The sequence below is a fragment of the Medicago sativa genome, chromosome 5 (assembly GCF_051527215.1).
Source record: "Medicago sativa cultivar Bolivia chromosome 5, Bolivia_mono, whole genome shotgun sequence".
In the NCBI taxonomy this organism is placed as follows: Eukaryota; Viridiplantae; Streptophyta; class Magnoliopsida; order Fabales; family Fabaceae; genus Medicago; species Medicago sativa.
The window spans coordinates 22313717-22333680 of NC_140753.1; the positions used below are offsets into that span (position 1 = coordinate 22313717).

At 32.2% G+C, this 19964-nt stretch overlaps 3 protein-coding genes across 6 annotated transcripts; 2 read left to right on the plus strand and 1 right to left on the minus strand.

Moving 5' to 3' along the window:
* Positions 1–7485: 7485 nt before the first annotated feature.
* LOC146921039 (uncharacterized) lies at positions 7486–11336 on the plus strand. The gene is made up of 7 exons (XM_085714434.1): positions 7486–7697; positions 8241–8494; positions 8579–8661; positions 9353–9439; positions 9683–9831; positions 10043–10174; positions 10923–11336. Exons 2-7 carry the CDS (start codon positions 8359–8361, stop codon positions 11110–11112), a joined length of 777 nt encoding a protein of 258 aa, XP_085570560.1. The 5' UTR covers positions 7486–7697; positions 8241–8358; the 3' UTR covers positions 11113–11336.
* Positions 11337–11937: 601 nt separating this feature from the next.
* Positions 11938–17472, minus strand: LOC146921040 (uncharacterized). Of its 4 annotated transcripts, none has more exons than XM_085714430.1 (9): positions 17383–17472; positions 16394–16754; positions 15925–15958; positions 15490–15702; positions 13958–14047; positions 13104–13169; positions 12927–13018; positions 12797–12844; positions 11938–12327 (listed from the first exon to the last, which is right to left on the minus strand). In XM_085714430.1, the coding sequence occupies exons 2-9, from the start codon at positions 16717–16719 to the stop codon at positions 12210–12212; spliced, it is 987 nt and encodes a 328-aa protein (XP_085570556.1). In that variant the 5' UTR covers positions 16720–16754; positions 17383–17472; the 3' UTR covers positions 11938–12209. The 4 variants fall into 4 exon arrangements, with proteins under 4 accessions (XP_085570556.1, XP_085570557.1, XP_085570558.1 ...); XM_085714431.1 differs by having other exon boundaries at positions 16394–16776; XM_085714432.1 differs by having other exon boundaries at positions 17306–17472.
* A 789-nt stretch (positions 17473–18261) lies between these two features.
* LOC146921041 (ubiquitin-ribosomal protein eS31 fusion protein-like) lies at positions 18262–18931 on the plus strand. Its single transcript, XM_085714435.1, has one exon. The coding sequence runs from the start codon at positions 18310–18312 to the stop codon at positions 18775–18777; it is 468 nt and encodes a 155-aa protein (XP_085570561.1). The 5' UTR covers positions 18262–18309; the 3' UTR covers positions 18778–18931.
* Positions 18932–19964: the final 1033 nt, after the last annotated feature.

Sequence of the window (19964 nt, forward strand, 5' to 3'; positions counted from 1 at the left end):
TTCAACCTATGAACTGTATGCGGGCTGCCTACACCCCTACAATTCCAACTGATAATTTTCATGACTTATGGATGGGCTGAAGTTTAGGTCCCGGAGTTACATCATTTTCCTCAAACGCAAGATTATTCTTAACAGACATGACAATAAATATACTCAAGCAAATCTTGTACTAGTACCAACGGAATTGCACAAAGCACAACAAAGCTAATTGAAAAACCAATTTACATTCACTGAAACAAAATCGATTAGATTGAGGACAATCAATCGTAACAACCTGACTCCCACTAAAGGACAGAATTAGGAAGGGACCTTAGGAGAGAACTCAAAATTATAGATAAACTGACAAACAAAATTGAAAATGAGAAAACTTCAAAAAAGACAATTCATCGAACAGTTTAGAGGCATATATGGAAAATGAGGAAACTTCAAAGAGACAAATGATAGTATAAGGTTTTAGCATAGAGTAAGATGTTTTTTTAGAGATGCCACATCATCACAATGGAAGCATAAGAATAGTTCAAGCTTCTAATTCAAAGATATATAGATAGATAGATAGATAGATGCCTATATTATGTATAATGGAAAGATATTCATCCAACTCTAATCTTCTTTTTTGACATGTCATACCAATTTCGCCCACTAGTTTTTGTCATCTCATTTCAATTTTGTCTTCCTACTCTTATAGCTCACAATTGAATGCATTTACTTTTTTCAGTTTGCTTGGCTCATTCACTTTGTAACTGGTGGGAACAGTAAAAGGAATGTCCATCTTCACCATTCCATTTTAAGAGAAGAGGCACACTACCTCACGCATTATTTTATCATCCACATCCTTGACATTCTTAGTCCCCTTCTTTGATTGTTCTCTTCAAAACAATTGAGAATTATTTTTTCATCTTTTTTCTAAGAGGAAAAACCCTAAGATCTGGTGCCAATAATCCTACAAAGATGGTATTAGAGATAACCTAGGGATAAAAATTCTGCCAATAATCCTACTAATTTTTGCTATGCTTTTTTGCTAAACTTTTTCCCCTCTAAACTATTTTTGTCCCAAACTTCGATTCGAGACATTAAACCTGATTTCTTTAATTCTTTTTCTCTTGATGTGCAATTGCAACATTTTTAAAAAAATATAGCAAGGATGTGACTGAGGTAGGCAAAATCATATGATATAATTGAAGAGGTAGGGTTGATAAACATAATAATTCAGAGTTGAATGTTGGAGCCAAAGTTACAAAAGACTAAGAATAATGAGGAGAAATAATGTTTTGATCTAACACCGTTAAGAGAATTATTGCGCAATATTTTGGAGGTTATGAAAAATGAAATCAACTGCATTAAAACCCATAAAATTTGAGATGACTAAAGCGTAAGAGGAATAAGTGAAATATATTTTGCTCGATGAATAAAATAATTGTTTCACAAAAAATTAAATGTATTATTTTTGTTGTTGTTGAAAACTCAGCATTCAACCCAAGAGCCGACTAATGGGAGGGGTCCAATCCCACCTTCCACTTGAGGGGTTCCATTTAAAGGCAAAACATAACTTTGTATGGACTTAACTCATCGAAATTGGTACCAAAGGGAATCAAACCTGAAAGGAGTACACTCCAAGGTCCCAAGTCAACCGCTATGTCAATCCCAAATGGGTTAAATTGAAGGTATTAATTTAGGGGTGGGCAAAAAAACCAAAAACTGAACCGAACAAAAATAAACTGAACCATTATTAATAGTTCTGAAACTGAATTGAAACAGTTCGGTTCAGTTCAGTTTGGTTTGAAACAGTTTGTTTTTAAAAGTTCTAAAATTCGATTTCGTTTGGTTTTTTATATTATTTTTCAATGATTTCGATTTTTATTGTTGTTGTTGTAGGTGTTGTTTTTGGTTTACAGTAGAAACTTTTTAATTTAATACTCGGTAAATTAATAAACTCTCTAAAATAATAAATTTGTCCGGTCCCGACTTGGACCAATGTAAAAAATTGAAAAACTCGATAAAATAATAAGATAATAATTTTTTGGGAGATCCCTTTATAATTTTCGGTCCCAAGAAAATCATAAATTAATAATTCATAGAAACTGGAAAAAAATATATTAAGAATACATTGAACATATTTGTTCCTCTTGATTACATTTACTGTACTTCAAAAGTCATTATTGATTTCCAATGCATATGAACACAGTAGTTACTAATTTACGTTGAGTCCCAAGGTTCGCTGCAACGTAATTCTAAGAGGCATAGACTAATTTGCCTTTTTGTTTGGTATGTACAGTATAATTACTTAAAAACTTTTTAAATTAATAATTATTAATTTATCGATAAATTAATAACTCTCTAAATTAATAAATTTCTCCGGTCCTGACATTATTAATTTATAGAGTTTTAACTGTATCTCTTGTTGTCGTAGAATAAGGAGGTGGCTAAGTAGTGACCACTTGGTTTTTATCACAAATGTTGTTTTAGTTAGGTGCTGCAAGCATTGTGTTATAGTAGAGAATGTCTTTTTGTCATATTTTAGTTTGAATCTATACTGTCCTCTTTGGGTGTGTTTGCACGGGTGGCACTTTGGTGACATTAATGTCACGGTGACATTAAATCTGAACCACGCATTGTCATTGTCATTGCATCTGGGCCACACAACACATCTAATGTCACCCAATGTGTGGCCCAGATTTAATGTCACCGTGACATTAATGTCACACAAGTATTTCCCGTGTTTGCACCGTTATGTTTACTGCTTGTTCGCCTTCTTCAGGCGGGGGAGTTTTAATAAATGTGTTGATTAAAAAATGGGAAATCTTAACTTGTGCCTTGAGGGCACAAGTTAATGATTCAAATATAGAAAAAACTTATTGAAATTTGTGCATTGCATTTAATATTTAACTTTTTAATCATTTAAATGCACAAAATTTTAGAGAAAGTTTCTTCTTTTAGGTTTCTTAACATGTGCCCTAAGGGCACAAGTTAACACTACCCTTAAAAAATTCAATTCATAACAGTTCGGTTCGGTTCAAAATGCAAAGAGTTTAGTTTGGTTCAATTATTTTTAATTTAACAAACAAGTTTAGTTCGGTTCAAAATGCAAATAGTTTAGTTTGGTTTAGTTATTATTATCAATGATTATATTGTTATTTTAGATCTTAAGAATATCATTGTTGTTTTAATTGTGAATCTTTCTAGTTACACCCTAAATTGACAAATGTACCCCAAATTGCTTTTAAATTTTCAATCATTGTCATTTATCTTCATATCTCATTTCTCCCCAATCTTCCTCGTCCTTTGTCCCCATCCCTCCTTTCTTTCATTTTCCTCTTCTATTATTTCCATATCCCCCTCACTAATTCAAACATTTTTTTTATCTAATTTTTTGATTCCATTTTTGCTAGCAATCATTTAGATTTTATTTTTCTAATGTAACAGTGATTTACGTAAATTGAATTTAGTGATTATACCCAACCATCGTGAAAGCGTGGATTTACGAGAACAATATTATTTTAGGAAATGATTTACAACAACAATATGAGGAGAGGGGGTAATTTTTTCAGATGATTTTCTGAGACATTGAAAAATGAGTCTTTTGATATGAGACAACATATTTGTTAAGAGAGAACCAATTCAACGTTAACTTAATTTACTTACGTGCACGTGAAATCTGTTCACGTACCCCCCTTGAAGTCCGAAGAATTAGACTGAGCGATCAAAATACAGACTTTGAAACAAGAGTATTTTTGACATTATAATTAAATTTTAAGTAAACTTGGGTGTAACTAGATAATTTTGGGGTGTTACTTTTTTTTTTGAGGGAAAAAAAAAAAAAAAAAAAGTAATGTAATGTTATAAATAGCCTTTTATGATCAATGACACTCGACTAATAATTCAAGATTGAGAAAGTAATGTTGATGATAAGGTTTTTATTTTAGATTGTCTCTAATACCATCTTGACCGCACAGTGATAATGGTACATATATTAATGTAACTTCAAATGTTGCTTATATGAAAGTTTTTCAAAATTTGGAATAACATTACATTTGGATAATCCTTATTGTTTCAATTGTGAATTTAATGTTTTTAGTGTTAATATATCTTTAAGGAATTGTTTATTTACTATAATATATAATAAAACACAATACATGTGCGTCGTACAGATTGGCGATCTAAAGCACATTAATAAGTTAAAAGAAAGTCAATCACTCTTGGTTATACAGTTTATTATTATTATTTTTACAATACATTTTGTATTCCTTAAAATTGAATGAATGTAAAAATATAATGTAATACAGACTGAAAAATCATGAAGATGTATTTGTAGACACAATTATGCAGATATATTATTTGAGAAGATGTATAAATATCTAATATTGAGTTATTTATTACAACAACATATATTTCCAATACAATAGCCACCTTTAAAGTAGTTATTTTGTTCACAAAATTTGACACAAGCTGGATCATTATTTGGACATGGCCCTTTAGTAGTAATACAATGCGTGAGTGTTGATATATTTTTATATATTCTATTTATAAATTTTGTATAACTACTTTAAAAAAAGTAATTTACCGTTTTGTCTAGCAAATACATTATAAATTTCGATCACATTCATAGAAAGATCAATCGCCGTGCTTTATATCATTCCTCTGCTGTGCCAAAATATATAATTAGATGACACAAATCTGTTTTCCCTATGAGCTTAAGCACACAAAGGATCTGTCTGCATAAAATGCCTTTAAATTCAAACAAGTATCATGTACATTTTAGCATGAAGTCTTTTTCATTGAAGACTACCACGAACACAATGTCTTTCATCTTGTCATATACTTTTAACATAAAATATTGAATCAAAACCCTCCAATTTGATGAAACATGCAAATAGAAATGTTTAAATTTGTGTTTAATTTCCTTGTTCGAACTCATCACAGAACAATTGTTAACTTTCTCGACTATTTTATTGAGTTATATTAATTATGTTTCTCTTAAGAATGTAGTTCTCCACATTTTTTTTGTTTGAAGAATCCACTTCTCCATACTTAATGTGTGTGATTATGACAATTAGACTATTTGACAAAATAAATAGAAAACCTTGTCCAAACAAGAGAAGTTACATACAATTTTATAATTAATTAATATTGAATTAAACTATTAACACATCCTATACCAAATTTTTTTTAACATAAATTCTTTTATAATTTTTTTTTCCAGTCCCTCGCGCGACATCTGGATTTCTAGATCCATCTCTGATGTTATTCAAGCAGAGCCTAAAAGATTTCCAACACCATTTTTATCCTCGCTCTTAAGTCAACTCATTTGTATTATTTGAAATTTTAAACTTTTTTTTGCAAACTTATTTAGAATATTACAAGTATCTCTTCAAAAAAAATATAACCTTTTTTTAATATAAATAGTACAAAACATTTTATTAAGGCTATTTATTTAGATAAATGATATTTTTTTGAAGGATAGATAAATGATATTTTGACAACCACTTTTTGACAACTTTTGGACAACTTTCTCTCTCATACTCACATGATGTTGTTATCCTCTCTCTTCCTTTTTCTCTCTCCATTGTTTTTGACCAATAAGAAGTGAGAAAAACAAGGTTGTCAACAATGTTGTCATTAAATGGATGTCAAAATATCATTAATCATTTTGCTCAACTAATTTTCTTATAAGAAACATATATTCGAAATATTTATAAGAAAATTAGTTTCTTATAAATATTTTGCTTATAAGAACTAATTTTCTTATAAGAAACATATAAATATTTTGCTCAATTAGGTTCTTTATAGTCCACATGACATAAATAAAATATAAGAAACTAATTTTCTTATAAGAAACAATAGATTTAGAATTGGGTAACATTTTCTTATAAATATAATATAAGAAACTATTTGGCACATCAAAATATTTTTACCCATTTTCAAACAATAAGATTTGTTAAATTATGTAATAACAATATGCATATCATGATATCAAACACCTCATTGAAATTTAGCACCACCATAATTTTTCTGTTTAAAATGGATAAAATTGAATATAGAAATAATTATTTACTCGTGCTCATGAACAAAACAATGCATAAAATTGCAAAGATATAAAGTTGACGATTGATACTAGTAGTCATATGGAATTGTGATTATTTTTCCTCCTTCTTTATAATAAAAAGAAATGAAATTGGAAGTGTGATAAACATTATCTTGCTAGAGGCTATTTATAAAGAAACAAGTCATGTTCAAATAAGTAACATACATTGAAATTTTTTGATAATAAAATAACGTTGAAACTCAATTTATTAGTTATTTTTTAATATAAAAAATAGAATAAATCAAATTTAAGTTTAATACTTGAATGGATTTAATATGTGACACGTTACGAACTAACAAATTATATGATAAAACAAACAAAAAACTATAACATTACAGTAGAATTATAATATCTAGTAAAAAAGTATAATTAAAATCTTTTACGAGTTATCTTACATTAAAAATTACAGTAGAATTGTATTATGTGTAATGCGTGAGTGTTGATATATTTTTATATATTTTATTTATAAATTTTGTATTTAAAAAAAAGTAATTTACCGTTTTGTGTAGCAAATACATTATAAATTTCAATCACATTCATAGAACGATCAATCGCCGTGCTTTATATCCTTCCTCCGCTGTGCCAAAATATAATTAGATGACACAAATCTGTTTTCCCTACGAGCTTAAGCACACAAAGGATCTGTCGGCATAAAATGCCTTTAAATTCAAACAAGTAGCATGTACATTTTAGCATGAAGTCTTTTTCACTGAAGACTACCACGAACACAATGTCTTTCATCTTGTCATATACTTTTAACATAAAGTATTGAATCAAAACCCTCCAATTTGATGAAACATGCAAATAGAAATGTTTGAATTTGTGTTTAATTTCCTTATTCGAACTCATCACAGAACAATTGTTAACTTTCTCGACTATTTTATTGAGTTATATAATTATGTTTCTCTTAAGAATGTAGTTCTCCACATTTTTTTTGTTTGAAGAATCCACTTCTCCACACTTAATGTGTGTGATTATGACAATTAGACTATTTGACAAAATAAATAGAAAACCTTGTCCAAACAAGAGAAGTTACATATAATTTTATAATTAATTAATATTGAATTAAACTATTAACACATCCTATACCACATTTTTTTAACATAAATTCTTTTAGTGATTGAATTGTTTTATAATTTTTTTTTCCAGTCCCTCGCGCGACATCTGGATTTCTAGATCCATCTCTGATGTTATTCAAGCAGAGCCTAAAAGATTTCCAACACCATTTTTATCCTCGCTCTTAAGTCAACTCATTTGTATTATTTGAAATTTTAAACTTTTTTTTTCAAACATATTTAGAATATTACAAGTATCTCTTCAAGAAAAATATAACCTTTTTTTAATATAAATAGTACAAGACAATTTATTAAGGCTATTTATTTATGTCATGTGAAAAATATACTCTTGTTTCTCCTCACTTTCCCCAATCCCATGAAAGCAAATAAGAGAAGAAAAAACTGTAAGAAACCTTTGTTTGTTCAATTTTGTTTCATTTAACCAAACATAAGTTTAGTTTGAAGTCTCATTTGAGACAGAACCTTAAATTCCGCAAATTCATCATAGCTTCACGGAATCGTTGTTTCTTCTACCGCGCCTGTCACAAAGGGAACAAACTAAGGTACAAAATTCATAAACCCTTGTTTCTGCATTTAATTGATTCTTAAATTTTGTTGTGATATTTTTTTTTTATTTGTATAAAAATTTTCTGTAGCATAATCACAGGACAAAATGAAATAATTTTCAGCATTGTTATTTATAATTGCTTGAAATAATTGAAATGTAAATCAGTTTTTGATTGCTTTATGGAGGTTGAATTCTACTGTTTACTGTGATCATTTTGATTGATGGCAATTGTTGCATTTAGAGAACAATTGATAAAATAGTGTAACTTTAGGGTAGAAATTATGGTTAAAAAATACCAGTTGGTTAGCATATAAAAAAAACAATTTGGTTCGTTAAGTTTGGCTCGAAAATTCAGAACCAGGTGGACCAAACCTTAGAATCAGTTCCGTCGGGTTCGAGATAAACATGAACAATTGAGTTTGGTGTGGTTTTACCGAACTGTTTTTGCAATTCATTTCGGTTCTTATTTCCTTTCCGAGCCAAAATCATATTTTAGCGTTTAAGAAATACATATACTAAACGACACACCTTTTTGCAGTTTCGCATAACATTTCGACACACCAGATCTGCAGACCGTCAGCAGCCACTGTATACGGAGGAAAACCTTTCCTTCGCTTCGTCAACACTTTGAAGAAAAAAAAAACCTCCATTTCACAATGCAAGAGTTAGAGCAATGGAAGGAACAAGCTTCTCACCTGTTGAATGTGGCTAATGATTATCTTCGCGAGGTTCCCCCCAATCAGCTCTATGCCGCCGCTGCTATTGCTGTTTTCACGACCCTACTTCTTTTACGTGAGTGAGTTTGCCTTCTTGTTGAGTTTTCACTCTTTTGATCTCGATTCTGAGTTTTTCATTTATGTTTTTTGTTTGTTGTAGTGCGGTTTTTGAGGCGCACCAAGTCTAACACCATTGTGTTGACGGGACTTAGTGGGAGCGGGAAAACTGTTCTCTTCTATCAGGTAAGCTAGTGATAATGTTTTATTTTATTTTATGGTATACCTAAATTCTTTTGGTTTAGTTGGTGTGGTGAATTGGTGAGTTACTGCACCTGTTTTTTTTTTTTTTTTTTGTGTGTGTGTGTTTGTGTGTGTGGCCATGTTGCTGTAATGGTTAAAGTGTTGTTGAGGAGTTAACGTTCACAATGTGCTTAATTTTGTTTTTATTTGTGAAATAAACATTGTATGCATTAAATGACGTGATACTAGTCATATAGTGAGTGAATTGTGATGTAGGATTCTGTTCTGTTTGTGATATTTGGCAATTATGGTCTTGAACTACGACTGTGATATTGGTCTGTAATCTGAAAACAAGAAATAAATTGATTTTTAAGGTCTAATCTGTGGTAAGCTTTCAGTCATTGCTGGCAAGTTTTTGAACTGCATAATCTAGTTTAGTCTGTAATATTACGGCAAAAAGGAAACAGAATTGTAATTAATTAAGACCAAATATTGCTTGTGTAGTAGTCGTATGTGAGAAAAGGAGTCAAGGTTAGGTGGTTGATAATAACCGAAAGCATGTTATTATATTAGCTGGTATTACATGGTGGGATATACTCCAATTCTGTATGTTTTACTAGTATTAATTTTCCTTCTATTCATATTTCCTGTGCTGACATAATGTTCTTGGAACACTTTCTTATGCTTGTGTCAGCTTAGGGATGGCTCTACTCATCAGGGTACTGTTACATCAATGGAACCTAATGAAGACACTTTTGTTCTTCATGGGGAAACAACCAAGGTAGTGTTAGCCTCTTGCACTCAAATACTTGCATGAATGTACAGGTTTAGGCATGCAGAAATTGTTACTCTCATATATATTAAATGAGAATATTCATGTTTTGTTAATTGAAGAAACACTTTTGGCTTGTCAAATCAATTGAAATTATATGTAGCATTCTTATGATAGTTTAATGATTTGGAATCAGACCATACAATAGACCATATATTGTCTCATGTATTTTTATTTTTATTTTTGTAACAGAAGGGAAAGATAAAACCGGTTCATATTGTCGATGTTCCCGGACATTCTCGTCTTCGACCCAAGTTGGACGAATACTTGCCTCAAGCAGCTGGCATAGTCTTTGTTGTTGATGCTTTGGACTTCTTACCAAATTGTCGTGCTGCCTCAGAGTAATTCCTTTCTCCATTATGTTGCTAGTTATCATCTTTTTATAAAGCAACACTTTGTCAATATTAGCTGTAAGCCATGGCAGGGAGTGTTAAAAACTCTTTAAGACATTATAACATTATTAATTTAATAAGTCACCATTTCTCACTTTTCCTGAGAAAGAAAGGATATCAGTAATTACAAAGATACTGACATTTTGTTACACATGTTAAGGTACCTATATGATCTGTTGACTAAGGGAAGTGTTGTGAGGAAGAAGATTCCACTGCTTATTCTCTGCAACAAAACCGACAAAGTCACTGCTCACACCAAAGAATTTATCCGCAAACAAATGGAGAAAGAAATGTATGGCTTCAAGTCCTTAAATTTGTTTACCTTTACTCATTTGATCATGCAACAACTACTTCATCCTTTCATCTTATTATATATGCATGCACATTCATTTGTTGTTGCTGTTGATTGGCTTTTATTGAAGAAATGTGTTATACTTTTTTTCAACTACTCAAATCCTTCTACCTTCTCTCATGGCTAATGGTCTTAACACCCAGTCAAATGATTGGTTGAGTATGTTGTGTTGGATGTGTGATAAGACTAGATGAGGTAGGATTAGAAATGACAATATTAGAGAGAGAGAGAGAGAGAGAGAGAGAGAGAGAGAGAGAGAGAGAGAGAGAGAGAGAGAGAGAGAGAGAGAGTTGGGGTAGCACCTATAGTAGAAAAGATGGTGGAAAATAGACTTAGGCGGTTTGGGGCTTTGGGCATGTAGAGAGAAGACATTTAGATTCTGTAGTAAGGAGAGTAGATCAGCTGGAGGATAGTTAGATCACTAGAGACAGTGGAAAACCTAGAAAAACTATAAGAGAAGCTACTAAGAAAGATCTAGAGATTAATGAGTTGGATCCAAATATGGTTTATGATAGAACATTATGGTGTAATTTGATCCATGTAGCCGACCTCACTTAGTGGGATAAGACTTGGTTGTAGTTGTTGTTATCTTCAAAATGCACATACTATGCAATGTATAGCAGTCTGATTATTTTCATGATTTCATCTGTTGGATACTCAGCTTTATTAACCCTTGTTACTTTTTCAGCGAAAAATTACGGGCTTCGAGAAGTGTGGTTTCAGATGCTGACGTTACAAATGAGTTTACTTTGGGGGTGCCCGGCGAGCCATTTTCCTTTACACAGTGCTCTAACACAGTTACAACTGCAGATGCTTCTGGTTTAACTGGGGAGATATCTCAGCTAGAAGAGTTTATCAGAGCACACGTGAAGCCATAGCTGGATATTATGTTTAAACTTAGTTTTTTCTTAAACTAAATCCATTATGAATGGGGTTGTTCCTTTTGGTTTTTACATCTTAAAACTCAACACAGGTTGGACTAAGAAACTAGGGAGGGGAGGGTCAGGGTAGGAATCACTATGTTGGGATATGAAGATAGAATTCATTGGAAGCCCTGGAATGTTGATTTGATTATATAATGATTCAACTATTATATGTCCCAGTACTTGCATTTGCTTTATATATATTCTTAAATACCAACCATTGTCCGGGCGTTTGTTCGCCCCGACCTCAGCTTTATTTTCATAACGTTTCGGCTGCTGTTTTTCATTGGATGTCGTAATCGACAAAAATATAAATGTGTTTTACCAGCAAGGTGCAGCTTTGAACATCATTTCCCTAATCTTGCGATCATTTTGACCTTTCTCATCACATAATGATTGGCGGCTAATTGTACACCCATGAATGATTTTCCCTTTTTTTTATTCTGTTCAATGTCTAATAGTTTTTATAAGTTGTAGCTGCACCATGTAGTCACTATATGGCCGTTAAATCTAAAAGAGAAATTCTGAATTTCAATCCAACTTAAATTCAATGGCCCGGCGGTGGTGGCGGCACCTTACACCATGTGCTGTGGAGGATCTGAACACGTTGGTCATTCATGATTATGAAGCATGCATTGTCTCAATAGAAGAGTGGTGACCAAATATGGATGTCACATTTATTAGAATCTTCTTGAAGACATGTGAGAAACGTTTAGGATTCAAATTATTTGTTATTGTGGTGTTTATTTAAAGTCTAGGAATCAAATTCTTAGAAACACATGGCGAGAGAATGAGTATATCAGTATGGACAGGAGGTTTAGAGTTCAATCCTTGCTACGTACATTTTTTTCCTTCACTTAACATTATCAAGCTAACTATTAACATTTTTCTATAAAAAATGAGTATGGAAAATTTATTACAAAGGTTGAGAAAAAACTATTTTCAAATATATATCCAATGTCTAAAAAAAAATATATCCAAGGTTTCGAAACTCCAACAACTATTGGTGTTTTTCCCCTTACACAGAATGACTAATGCTGTGGAATGTATTATCACCGTAGAAACTGACAAGAACCAGAGAACAATCTCGACAACCACAAGTGCTTCAACTTCACTATTAATGCAAAGAAGCCATAACATGGAATGTGCATTATACCAACAGCCAAGTACCTAAAAGTCCAACAAGATGGCAACAAACTTGTATCAGTTCAAACTGCTCATCAGTCATCTCAATCAACGAGATTGAATTCATAACCAATTGTTGCCTTAGGGTGTGTTCAAATTTTTTGGTATATGGTGGAATGAAATGGAACACCATAACATTCATTTTTAAAAAATATAACTGGTCTATTCCATTTCATTCCACCCTATATCACCGATCCAAACATACCCGAATCAGCAATAGATAAGATAAACATGTAATGTGACGATATAAATTGTTCCCTGCTTGCAATTTTATTTTATGCGTTATATTTGAAGACCTAGACCATAACATAATATGTACTACCAGTCAAAAAAGTTTCAATGTGCTAGTCTAAAAATTATTCTCTGTTGAAATATATGTCAAATATTAGAGGTAATTTTTTTCTTTTGCATGGTGTATTTGAGTATTGGTGACCAATGGAATTTAAGAACATACCATAAGGGTGCATATGGTGATGACAAATCAAGGAAAGGATAAGGCCACCTGTAACAAAATGTTAAAAAATTATGAACAGAATTGTACCAACCGAAAAGCAATAGAAAGAAGATGGGATGCACAGTTTTACCAAAGCGAAACAACGGCATGGACGATCCACTGAAAAATCACAAATGTAGCCGTCCACAAGATAAAATATGCAAATCGAAACACTGGAAAGCTCTGCATGTGTGAAGAAGAAATAGTTGTAAATTTAAAGTAGATAATTGAGGAGAAATATAAGCAAAAGGAGAAAAATTAAACTCACCATGCAGTTCAATGATGTTTCGCCAAGGAGGAGCACAGCGTTAACAGAGTGCATACCAACAGTGAACTGCAAATTGAAAAGTGAAAACATTATCAAATAAACAAAGATATGAGCAGCAAAAGACCGACATGTTCTTTTAGAACTGAAAGTAATCAGTATTTAAATTTATAAACTCCTATTCACCTTTCTGCATCTTCATTAACATTTTCATCATTAAGGTATTTCAAGAAGCAACTATCCATTAATTACAAATTTCATGCAGTAGTCAATGTCTAGCACAGGCGGGAAAAGCACAAATGCTTTCATGTTGGTTACACGCTAGTAACATCAATATTCAATCTAAACCTCCAAACAGTTTTCATGTATGTTTGCTTCCACTTTTGGGGGAGGTAATAAAATTGATTCAAGAGTGTAGAATTGATTTTAACATGTTTGGATGCTCTCGAGTAGTATTCACTTAGTCTCTAGAATTTGAAGCTTTTGCCTCTACAATTTGATTTTTAGGCTCGAATTTATTATACAACTCACTTTTACATGAATGCATCCAAACATAACTACTTCACATCCAATCCCTTTTAGCCATAATCAATTTCACAAAATCATTTTTTGTCACCGCAAAACCAAACAAGAATGAAACTACTAACATATGCCAACAGTCCCTAAAAACTATGTGCATACATTTAATTAGGGATTAGGATTTTATTTCCTCTTCTTTTTCTGTTGATTCTTTTTTCATTCTTATGTAGCGAAAATGCCGAACAGTCCCCAAAAACTTTATCTAATCAGTATACTAGAATAACTTTCCCAACCAAATGAAGAAATCACAGGCCAGGGATAAGATCAGTTGTACTTACAATATCCAGACGGAAGTCTTTGGATGTCATAAACGGATAAATAACAAGCCAGAATACAAGGTCAGTGAGCATTGCAGCACCTGCACAAGTCTGCATATTTAAAAGAAAATTAAAACAAATTGATAGTTTCCTCCCAAGTTTAACCAGTTAATAACACAATAAAATTCATATACTATTATAGTTTTTTTATTGATAAGCTGAATAAGAACAAGATGAACAAGAAGAAAACAATGAAAAAATATGTATAACAGTAACAGAGAGACTGAATAATGGCCTTCTGCAAACTACTGGTCATTGCACAATTATTCATCAGCAAACCCAGATTTAAAAATAATATGCTTCAGATGTAAACTAAAGTTTTAAGCATTTTACTCTTCACACAAATAGTTACAGGACTTTCTGATCTAGAAGGTTCTGACCAATTAAATTTCTTGGCAAAGTGTTGTAAATCGCAGATAGCGGAAGGAAAAAAGTGGTTTGTTGAAATTCTCTATACTACAGTGCTATATTGTTATTACAGTCATCATTTGACAACACTTTGTACTAAATTGCATATTGCAGAACAATAACGGTTTGTTAAAATTTGGCTACGCTATAATGTTGTTATAGCTGCTATTTGACAACATTGTTTTAGCCATGATTTGATCAAATACTATTACAGAAGAAACTACTTCACCTAATTTTATGAAAAATGTGGTCTTTATTACAAACAAGAGGGAAAGTACAACTAAAAGGACAAGAAAAACAAGAAATTCAACAAAGCTGGTCAGTCACCAAAGAGAGAGTATACAGCCAGTACTGTAAGTAACAACTAGATTCATCGATGATAAATTCTGACACCTTAAAAAGCTAGTTAAAACCTTTAACGTGTTATATTATATAGAAACCCACGCTTTCAAACAGAGTAAAGTTTTCCGTCTCAAACAGACAAACTTTTTCAAGCTATACATTGATTTGAGTATTTGACAAACACAAAGCTCCCATTTTTTTCTCTCCAATCTACATATCTTTTGTTAGAAACCCGGTTTGTGCCTAAGCCCAACAAGTGTGCTAAATAAGGAGTCGGTTACATTTGCTAATCTGGCAAGTTTGTTAGAGGAAGAACCGTCAATATACGAAGAGGGCATGGTGAAGGGAGGACACTCAATAATTTTCAATTAGAACTTAAAGGTTTGGGCAAAGAGATAATTGGTCTCTTCTCTGAGGAGTTGTGATCTAGGGATACAAAGTGTTTTCCTTTCTATAACATATCTCCTTTTCAATCAATAAAACAATTTCTTCTTTTCTTTAATTTGGGTTCCTATCAGCTTTTATCTCCTTCAGGTTTACCATCTTCAATTATATCCAATTTCTTTCACAAAACTAATATTATAATGAAAAAACGACAGTTGTATGTTCTTCCTAAACAAAAGTTATACTTGAAAGTGAATTTTTAGTTGTTGACAAAGACTCAAAGTTGGACATAGATTTGTTAAAATAAATGTCATGCACTAAGCAAATTAACACCAATAAAATCAATAAGAGTAATTTACCTGAAATAATATTTGAATAATATAACCCCACACACCAGCTGTATTTCGATTGAGAGATTCCCGATTGGCATACGAACTCTTAGATAGGACAGGTATATCAGAAATCCCATCAAGTGTTGGAGCCACATAAGTGCCTCGTTCTGTATCTAATGTGTTTCCCTCAAATTCCTTGTGGTTAAAGCAACTTCTATAGAAGGAAAAACAAGATGCGAGCTGAAATTGAAATTAAGAGCGGAAGTCACTTAGAGAAGGTTGAAATGAAAACATAGAAAAACAAAGTTGAACAGGTTCATAAGTTTCCTCTATGGAGTATATGAACATATATGAACAGATATTCAATAATCTGACTAGACCAAATTCCACCCTACCCCCCAAAAAGATGAAAAAAACGCAAAACTACTAAAATGCAAGAGAGTTAGAGAAGTGAAATGGTACCGCAAAGTAAATAGTGACCAAAGTAAATGTCCATCTGTTCAGGAGCCAAAAAAAAGAAAGGGAATCAGCATATTTATAACAAAAAGGGATGCTCAAGATAGCAGTGTTTCATCAAAACAAGATTTCTTCACAAAAAGCTCACGCAATATAGTTAACCAATGAAATTGTTTATTGGCTGGAAAACATGGTAAGTGAATAGCTATAATTTTGTGCCACATTCTCAATCACGTGTTCGTGGTATTGTCGTGTGCTATTATTTCGTGGCATTGTGGCGCTATAGTACTTTAGTGTAGCGGAATTTGAACAAACCGTCCGCATTCTGAAATTGATATCATTGCATACAAATTTCTGAACCTTGGAAGTTTAGTTATTTACTTCAAGCAATAAGTTTAATCTAATTTCACGTTTTAGTTTCAACTATCATGCAAGACAGCAATATATTATACAGGATATGTGGAATTTAACTTACTGAGTGTAGAAGTAAAAAATGCCACCTCCATCAACAACTACATTAGCAATGAGCAAACCCAAAAGCACAAAAAAAGAAATTATTCTGTAAGCAAGCAACCAATTAGGATGAATTCCTTTAACACATGTATTCCATGCTTCATCTTCATATAGCAACCCAACCATTTCTCGCCGGCCTTCTTCTACCCTCTCGTTTCTTGATTTATTGAATTCTTCATACTTCCATATCAAAAATGATCCTAAGCCCATAGTTAATAAAAGAAATATTGCACATATGAAGAATCTCCAATTCAACCAATAACTCAAGGTATTAGTATCTTGTGTCATGGTAGAACTTAGAAGCCAAGTTTGGCTTGAGAATCCTGTTAATTCGGCTTGAGAATCCTGTTAATTCATGTTGAAATTAGTAAGTTGCTAATACTTGGTTGGATAAATATAGGCATATTTGGATTGGCTTATTTGAGCTTATCTACTGATATTATATACTGTTTGGAAGAACTCATAAAACAACTTATAACATGTTCATAAATTGTTTTCACCTTTATTTCATAAATATTTTACGAAAATAACTTATAGCTTATATGAAATCAATTTAACTTTATTTTACCACTTGTTATAGAAATAGCTTCTACATAAGGGCTTATCATGACAGGTGTTTATGCCATAAGCTGCAAATTAAGTTGTTTATCCAAACAGGGCTAATATAGCTAGGAATCCAAATAAAGAGAATTTAATTCAAAGGGTGCCCCAAATTATCAATTGATTAAGCACTTCACAAAACACATGGCACAAAATTAGATAAAAAAAAAAAACAACAAAAAAACAGAATTTTGCAAAAATTAAGGTTGTCTAGAATATTCAAAATCATCTAATATGTAAAATATGATAAGCTAGTTGAACCCAAATTGCTTACTTAAGATGGGTTTGATGAAAATTCGAAAAAGCTGAAAACTTGATGAATATGAAAAACAGAGGAGTAGAGGCACTTACAGTTGAAAAGTGAAATTAAGATTTAAGAAGGTTGAAACGTCAATGCAGAGACAGAGAGAAGATGCTTTGGGTTGCTTCTTTCTGCATGACAGAGAGAGAGATAGAGACGTATGCAGTATAAATATGTGATGAATGAATCCACCAACCAATAATAATGAAGAATAAATAATTATAGTAATTTGATTCGATGTTATTATTGGTGGGAAAAGAAAAGTGATTGGTTGTTTTGATTGATCAATGATTTACTGCCAAGTTACAGACTCTAGAAGAATCCTTTTAGATAATGGTGTGCCTCGGTATCGAACTCAGATCACCAACGTTGAAGAGCTAATTTTCAACTGAGTGATTATAGAAAACCAGACAAGTAAGGTTTGAAAGGTTTAAGTTTTATTTTTGTAGCATGAATGATGAATTATACATCAACTAATATTGCTTTCCTAATTATAATGAAAATTTGTTAAAGATAATTGATAAATTTAAAACGGATAAATTGGTTTTTTTTTGTTACAAAAACTAAATTAAGTTGAGTTGTTTAGAAAATGCTAGTTGTCACGCGGAAAAAAAAGGCTCAACAATATATGAGCCACATAACTTTTTTTTTGAAGGAAATATGAGCCACATAACTAAAACTCTTGTTAAAAAGCTAGAGCTATTTATATTAGGGTAAAGTCGTCTTTTTGCTTTTGTCGATCAAAATAATTCAAGTTATAAATTTTATGAGATGATTTTTAAAACTTGAAATTTTAAATACTTCATTTGCTATTTCAAAAATTAGGTTCAATGGGCTTTGTAAAAAGCCCAAAACCCAACAACCAAAAATCCCAAAACCCTAATTCCTCACAATATAAATTCCTCAAACAAACACATTTCATCATCTTCATCTTCAACCCCTTTCATTCTCCACCGGCGCAAACCCTAATCACGAAGATGCAGATCTTCGTGAAAACCCTAACAGGGAAATCAATAACCCTCGAAGTTGAATCTTCAGACACCATCGACAATGTGAAAGCCAAGATCCAGGATAAGGAAGGAATTCCACCGGACCAACAACGTCTTATCTTCGCCGGAAAACAGCTCGAAGACGGCCGCACTCTCGCCGACTACAACATCCAGAAGGAATCCACTCTTCATCTCGTTCTCCGTCTCCGTGGTGGTGCGAAGAAGAGGAAGAAGAAGACCTACACTAAGCCCAAGAAGATTAAGCATAAGCATAGGAAGGTGAAGCTTGCTGTGTTGCAGTTTTATAAGGTTGATGATTCTGGGAAGGTGCAGAGGCTGAGGAAGGAGTGTCCTAATGCTGAGTGTGGTGCTGGAACTTTCATGGCGAATCATTTTGATCGTCATTATTGTGGGAAATGTGGTTTGACCTATGTTTATCAGAAAGCTGATGCTTGATTTTGGTTTATGTTTTTCTCCTTACCCTAGTATTTTAAATTTTGGATAATTTAGTTGGTTTTTATGAATTTGGATTAATGGGGTTGATGACAATTGTTGTTATTGTTATGGCTGAATGAATGGTTTAATTTTAATACATTATTGTGTTACTTAATATTGTTATTGGGTGTGGTTATTAGTTTGTTTAATATTGCTGGTTGTTTGATTTGTTGTGTGCGCGCTTGATTGATTTGGTTTGTTGTTTGTCTAATTGGTATATGTACATAGGCTGGTTTTGTTGCCTGCAGTTAAATTTGATTACATAAAATTGTTATCCAATTAGGACTGTTCGGATGCAAAACAACTTGTGCCAATGAACAAGTTTTATGTATTATTCTACGGTTTTCAAGGGAGTTTATGAAAAAACAACTTATGAAGATACCCTATTTGTTAGGGAGAACTTATGAATTAACAATAAAAGCTTATTACTTGCATAAGCTATTTAAGCTAACAAAATAAGCAAATCCAAATAGGTTGTTAATGGGCAGGTGGAACTGGGATCAAGCTATGAAGTTTGATGAGTAATTTTATCTTCAATCAACGAGGTTTATGATTAGAACAAATTGTAAATTTAGGAATCACTGAGTGCATAGTTTGTTGTTTGTGGATCCTAGTAATTTGATCTTAAATTAACGAGGATTATGATTAGAACAAATTGTAAATTTAGGAATCACCGAGTGCATAATTTGTTGTCTGGTGTTGTTTGCATATTTTTTGTGTGCACTGTGATTATGATCTGTTATATTTGTTTCTTGCTTTTGGAAAGTGATTGCATTTTTAATTACATTGGTTTTTCAGTCTGTACTTATTTGATTGGCAGGCATGATTTATTTGATTTTGATACAGACATGGTATATTTTCCCTGTCGATTCTGAAGCGATGCAGTATAAAAATTGTTGCGCTTTCTATGATTGTTTTTAATAGTATTCATCAGTTTGGTTATTGCGATGCCTGTGTACTGTGTATGTTGTAACCAAGCTATACTCAGTTTTCTGCCATGTCAAAGGAAGTGTTTATAAGTTAATTTTTACACTATTTAGTCTTTTAGCTAGGTTTCCGTGATTCTTATGTTTTTGAAGGTAACAATTCCATTTCCTCTCTTCAGCAGTCTAAGAATAGTTAAGGCATTTACACTATTGATTAGGCTG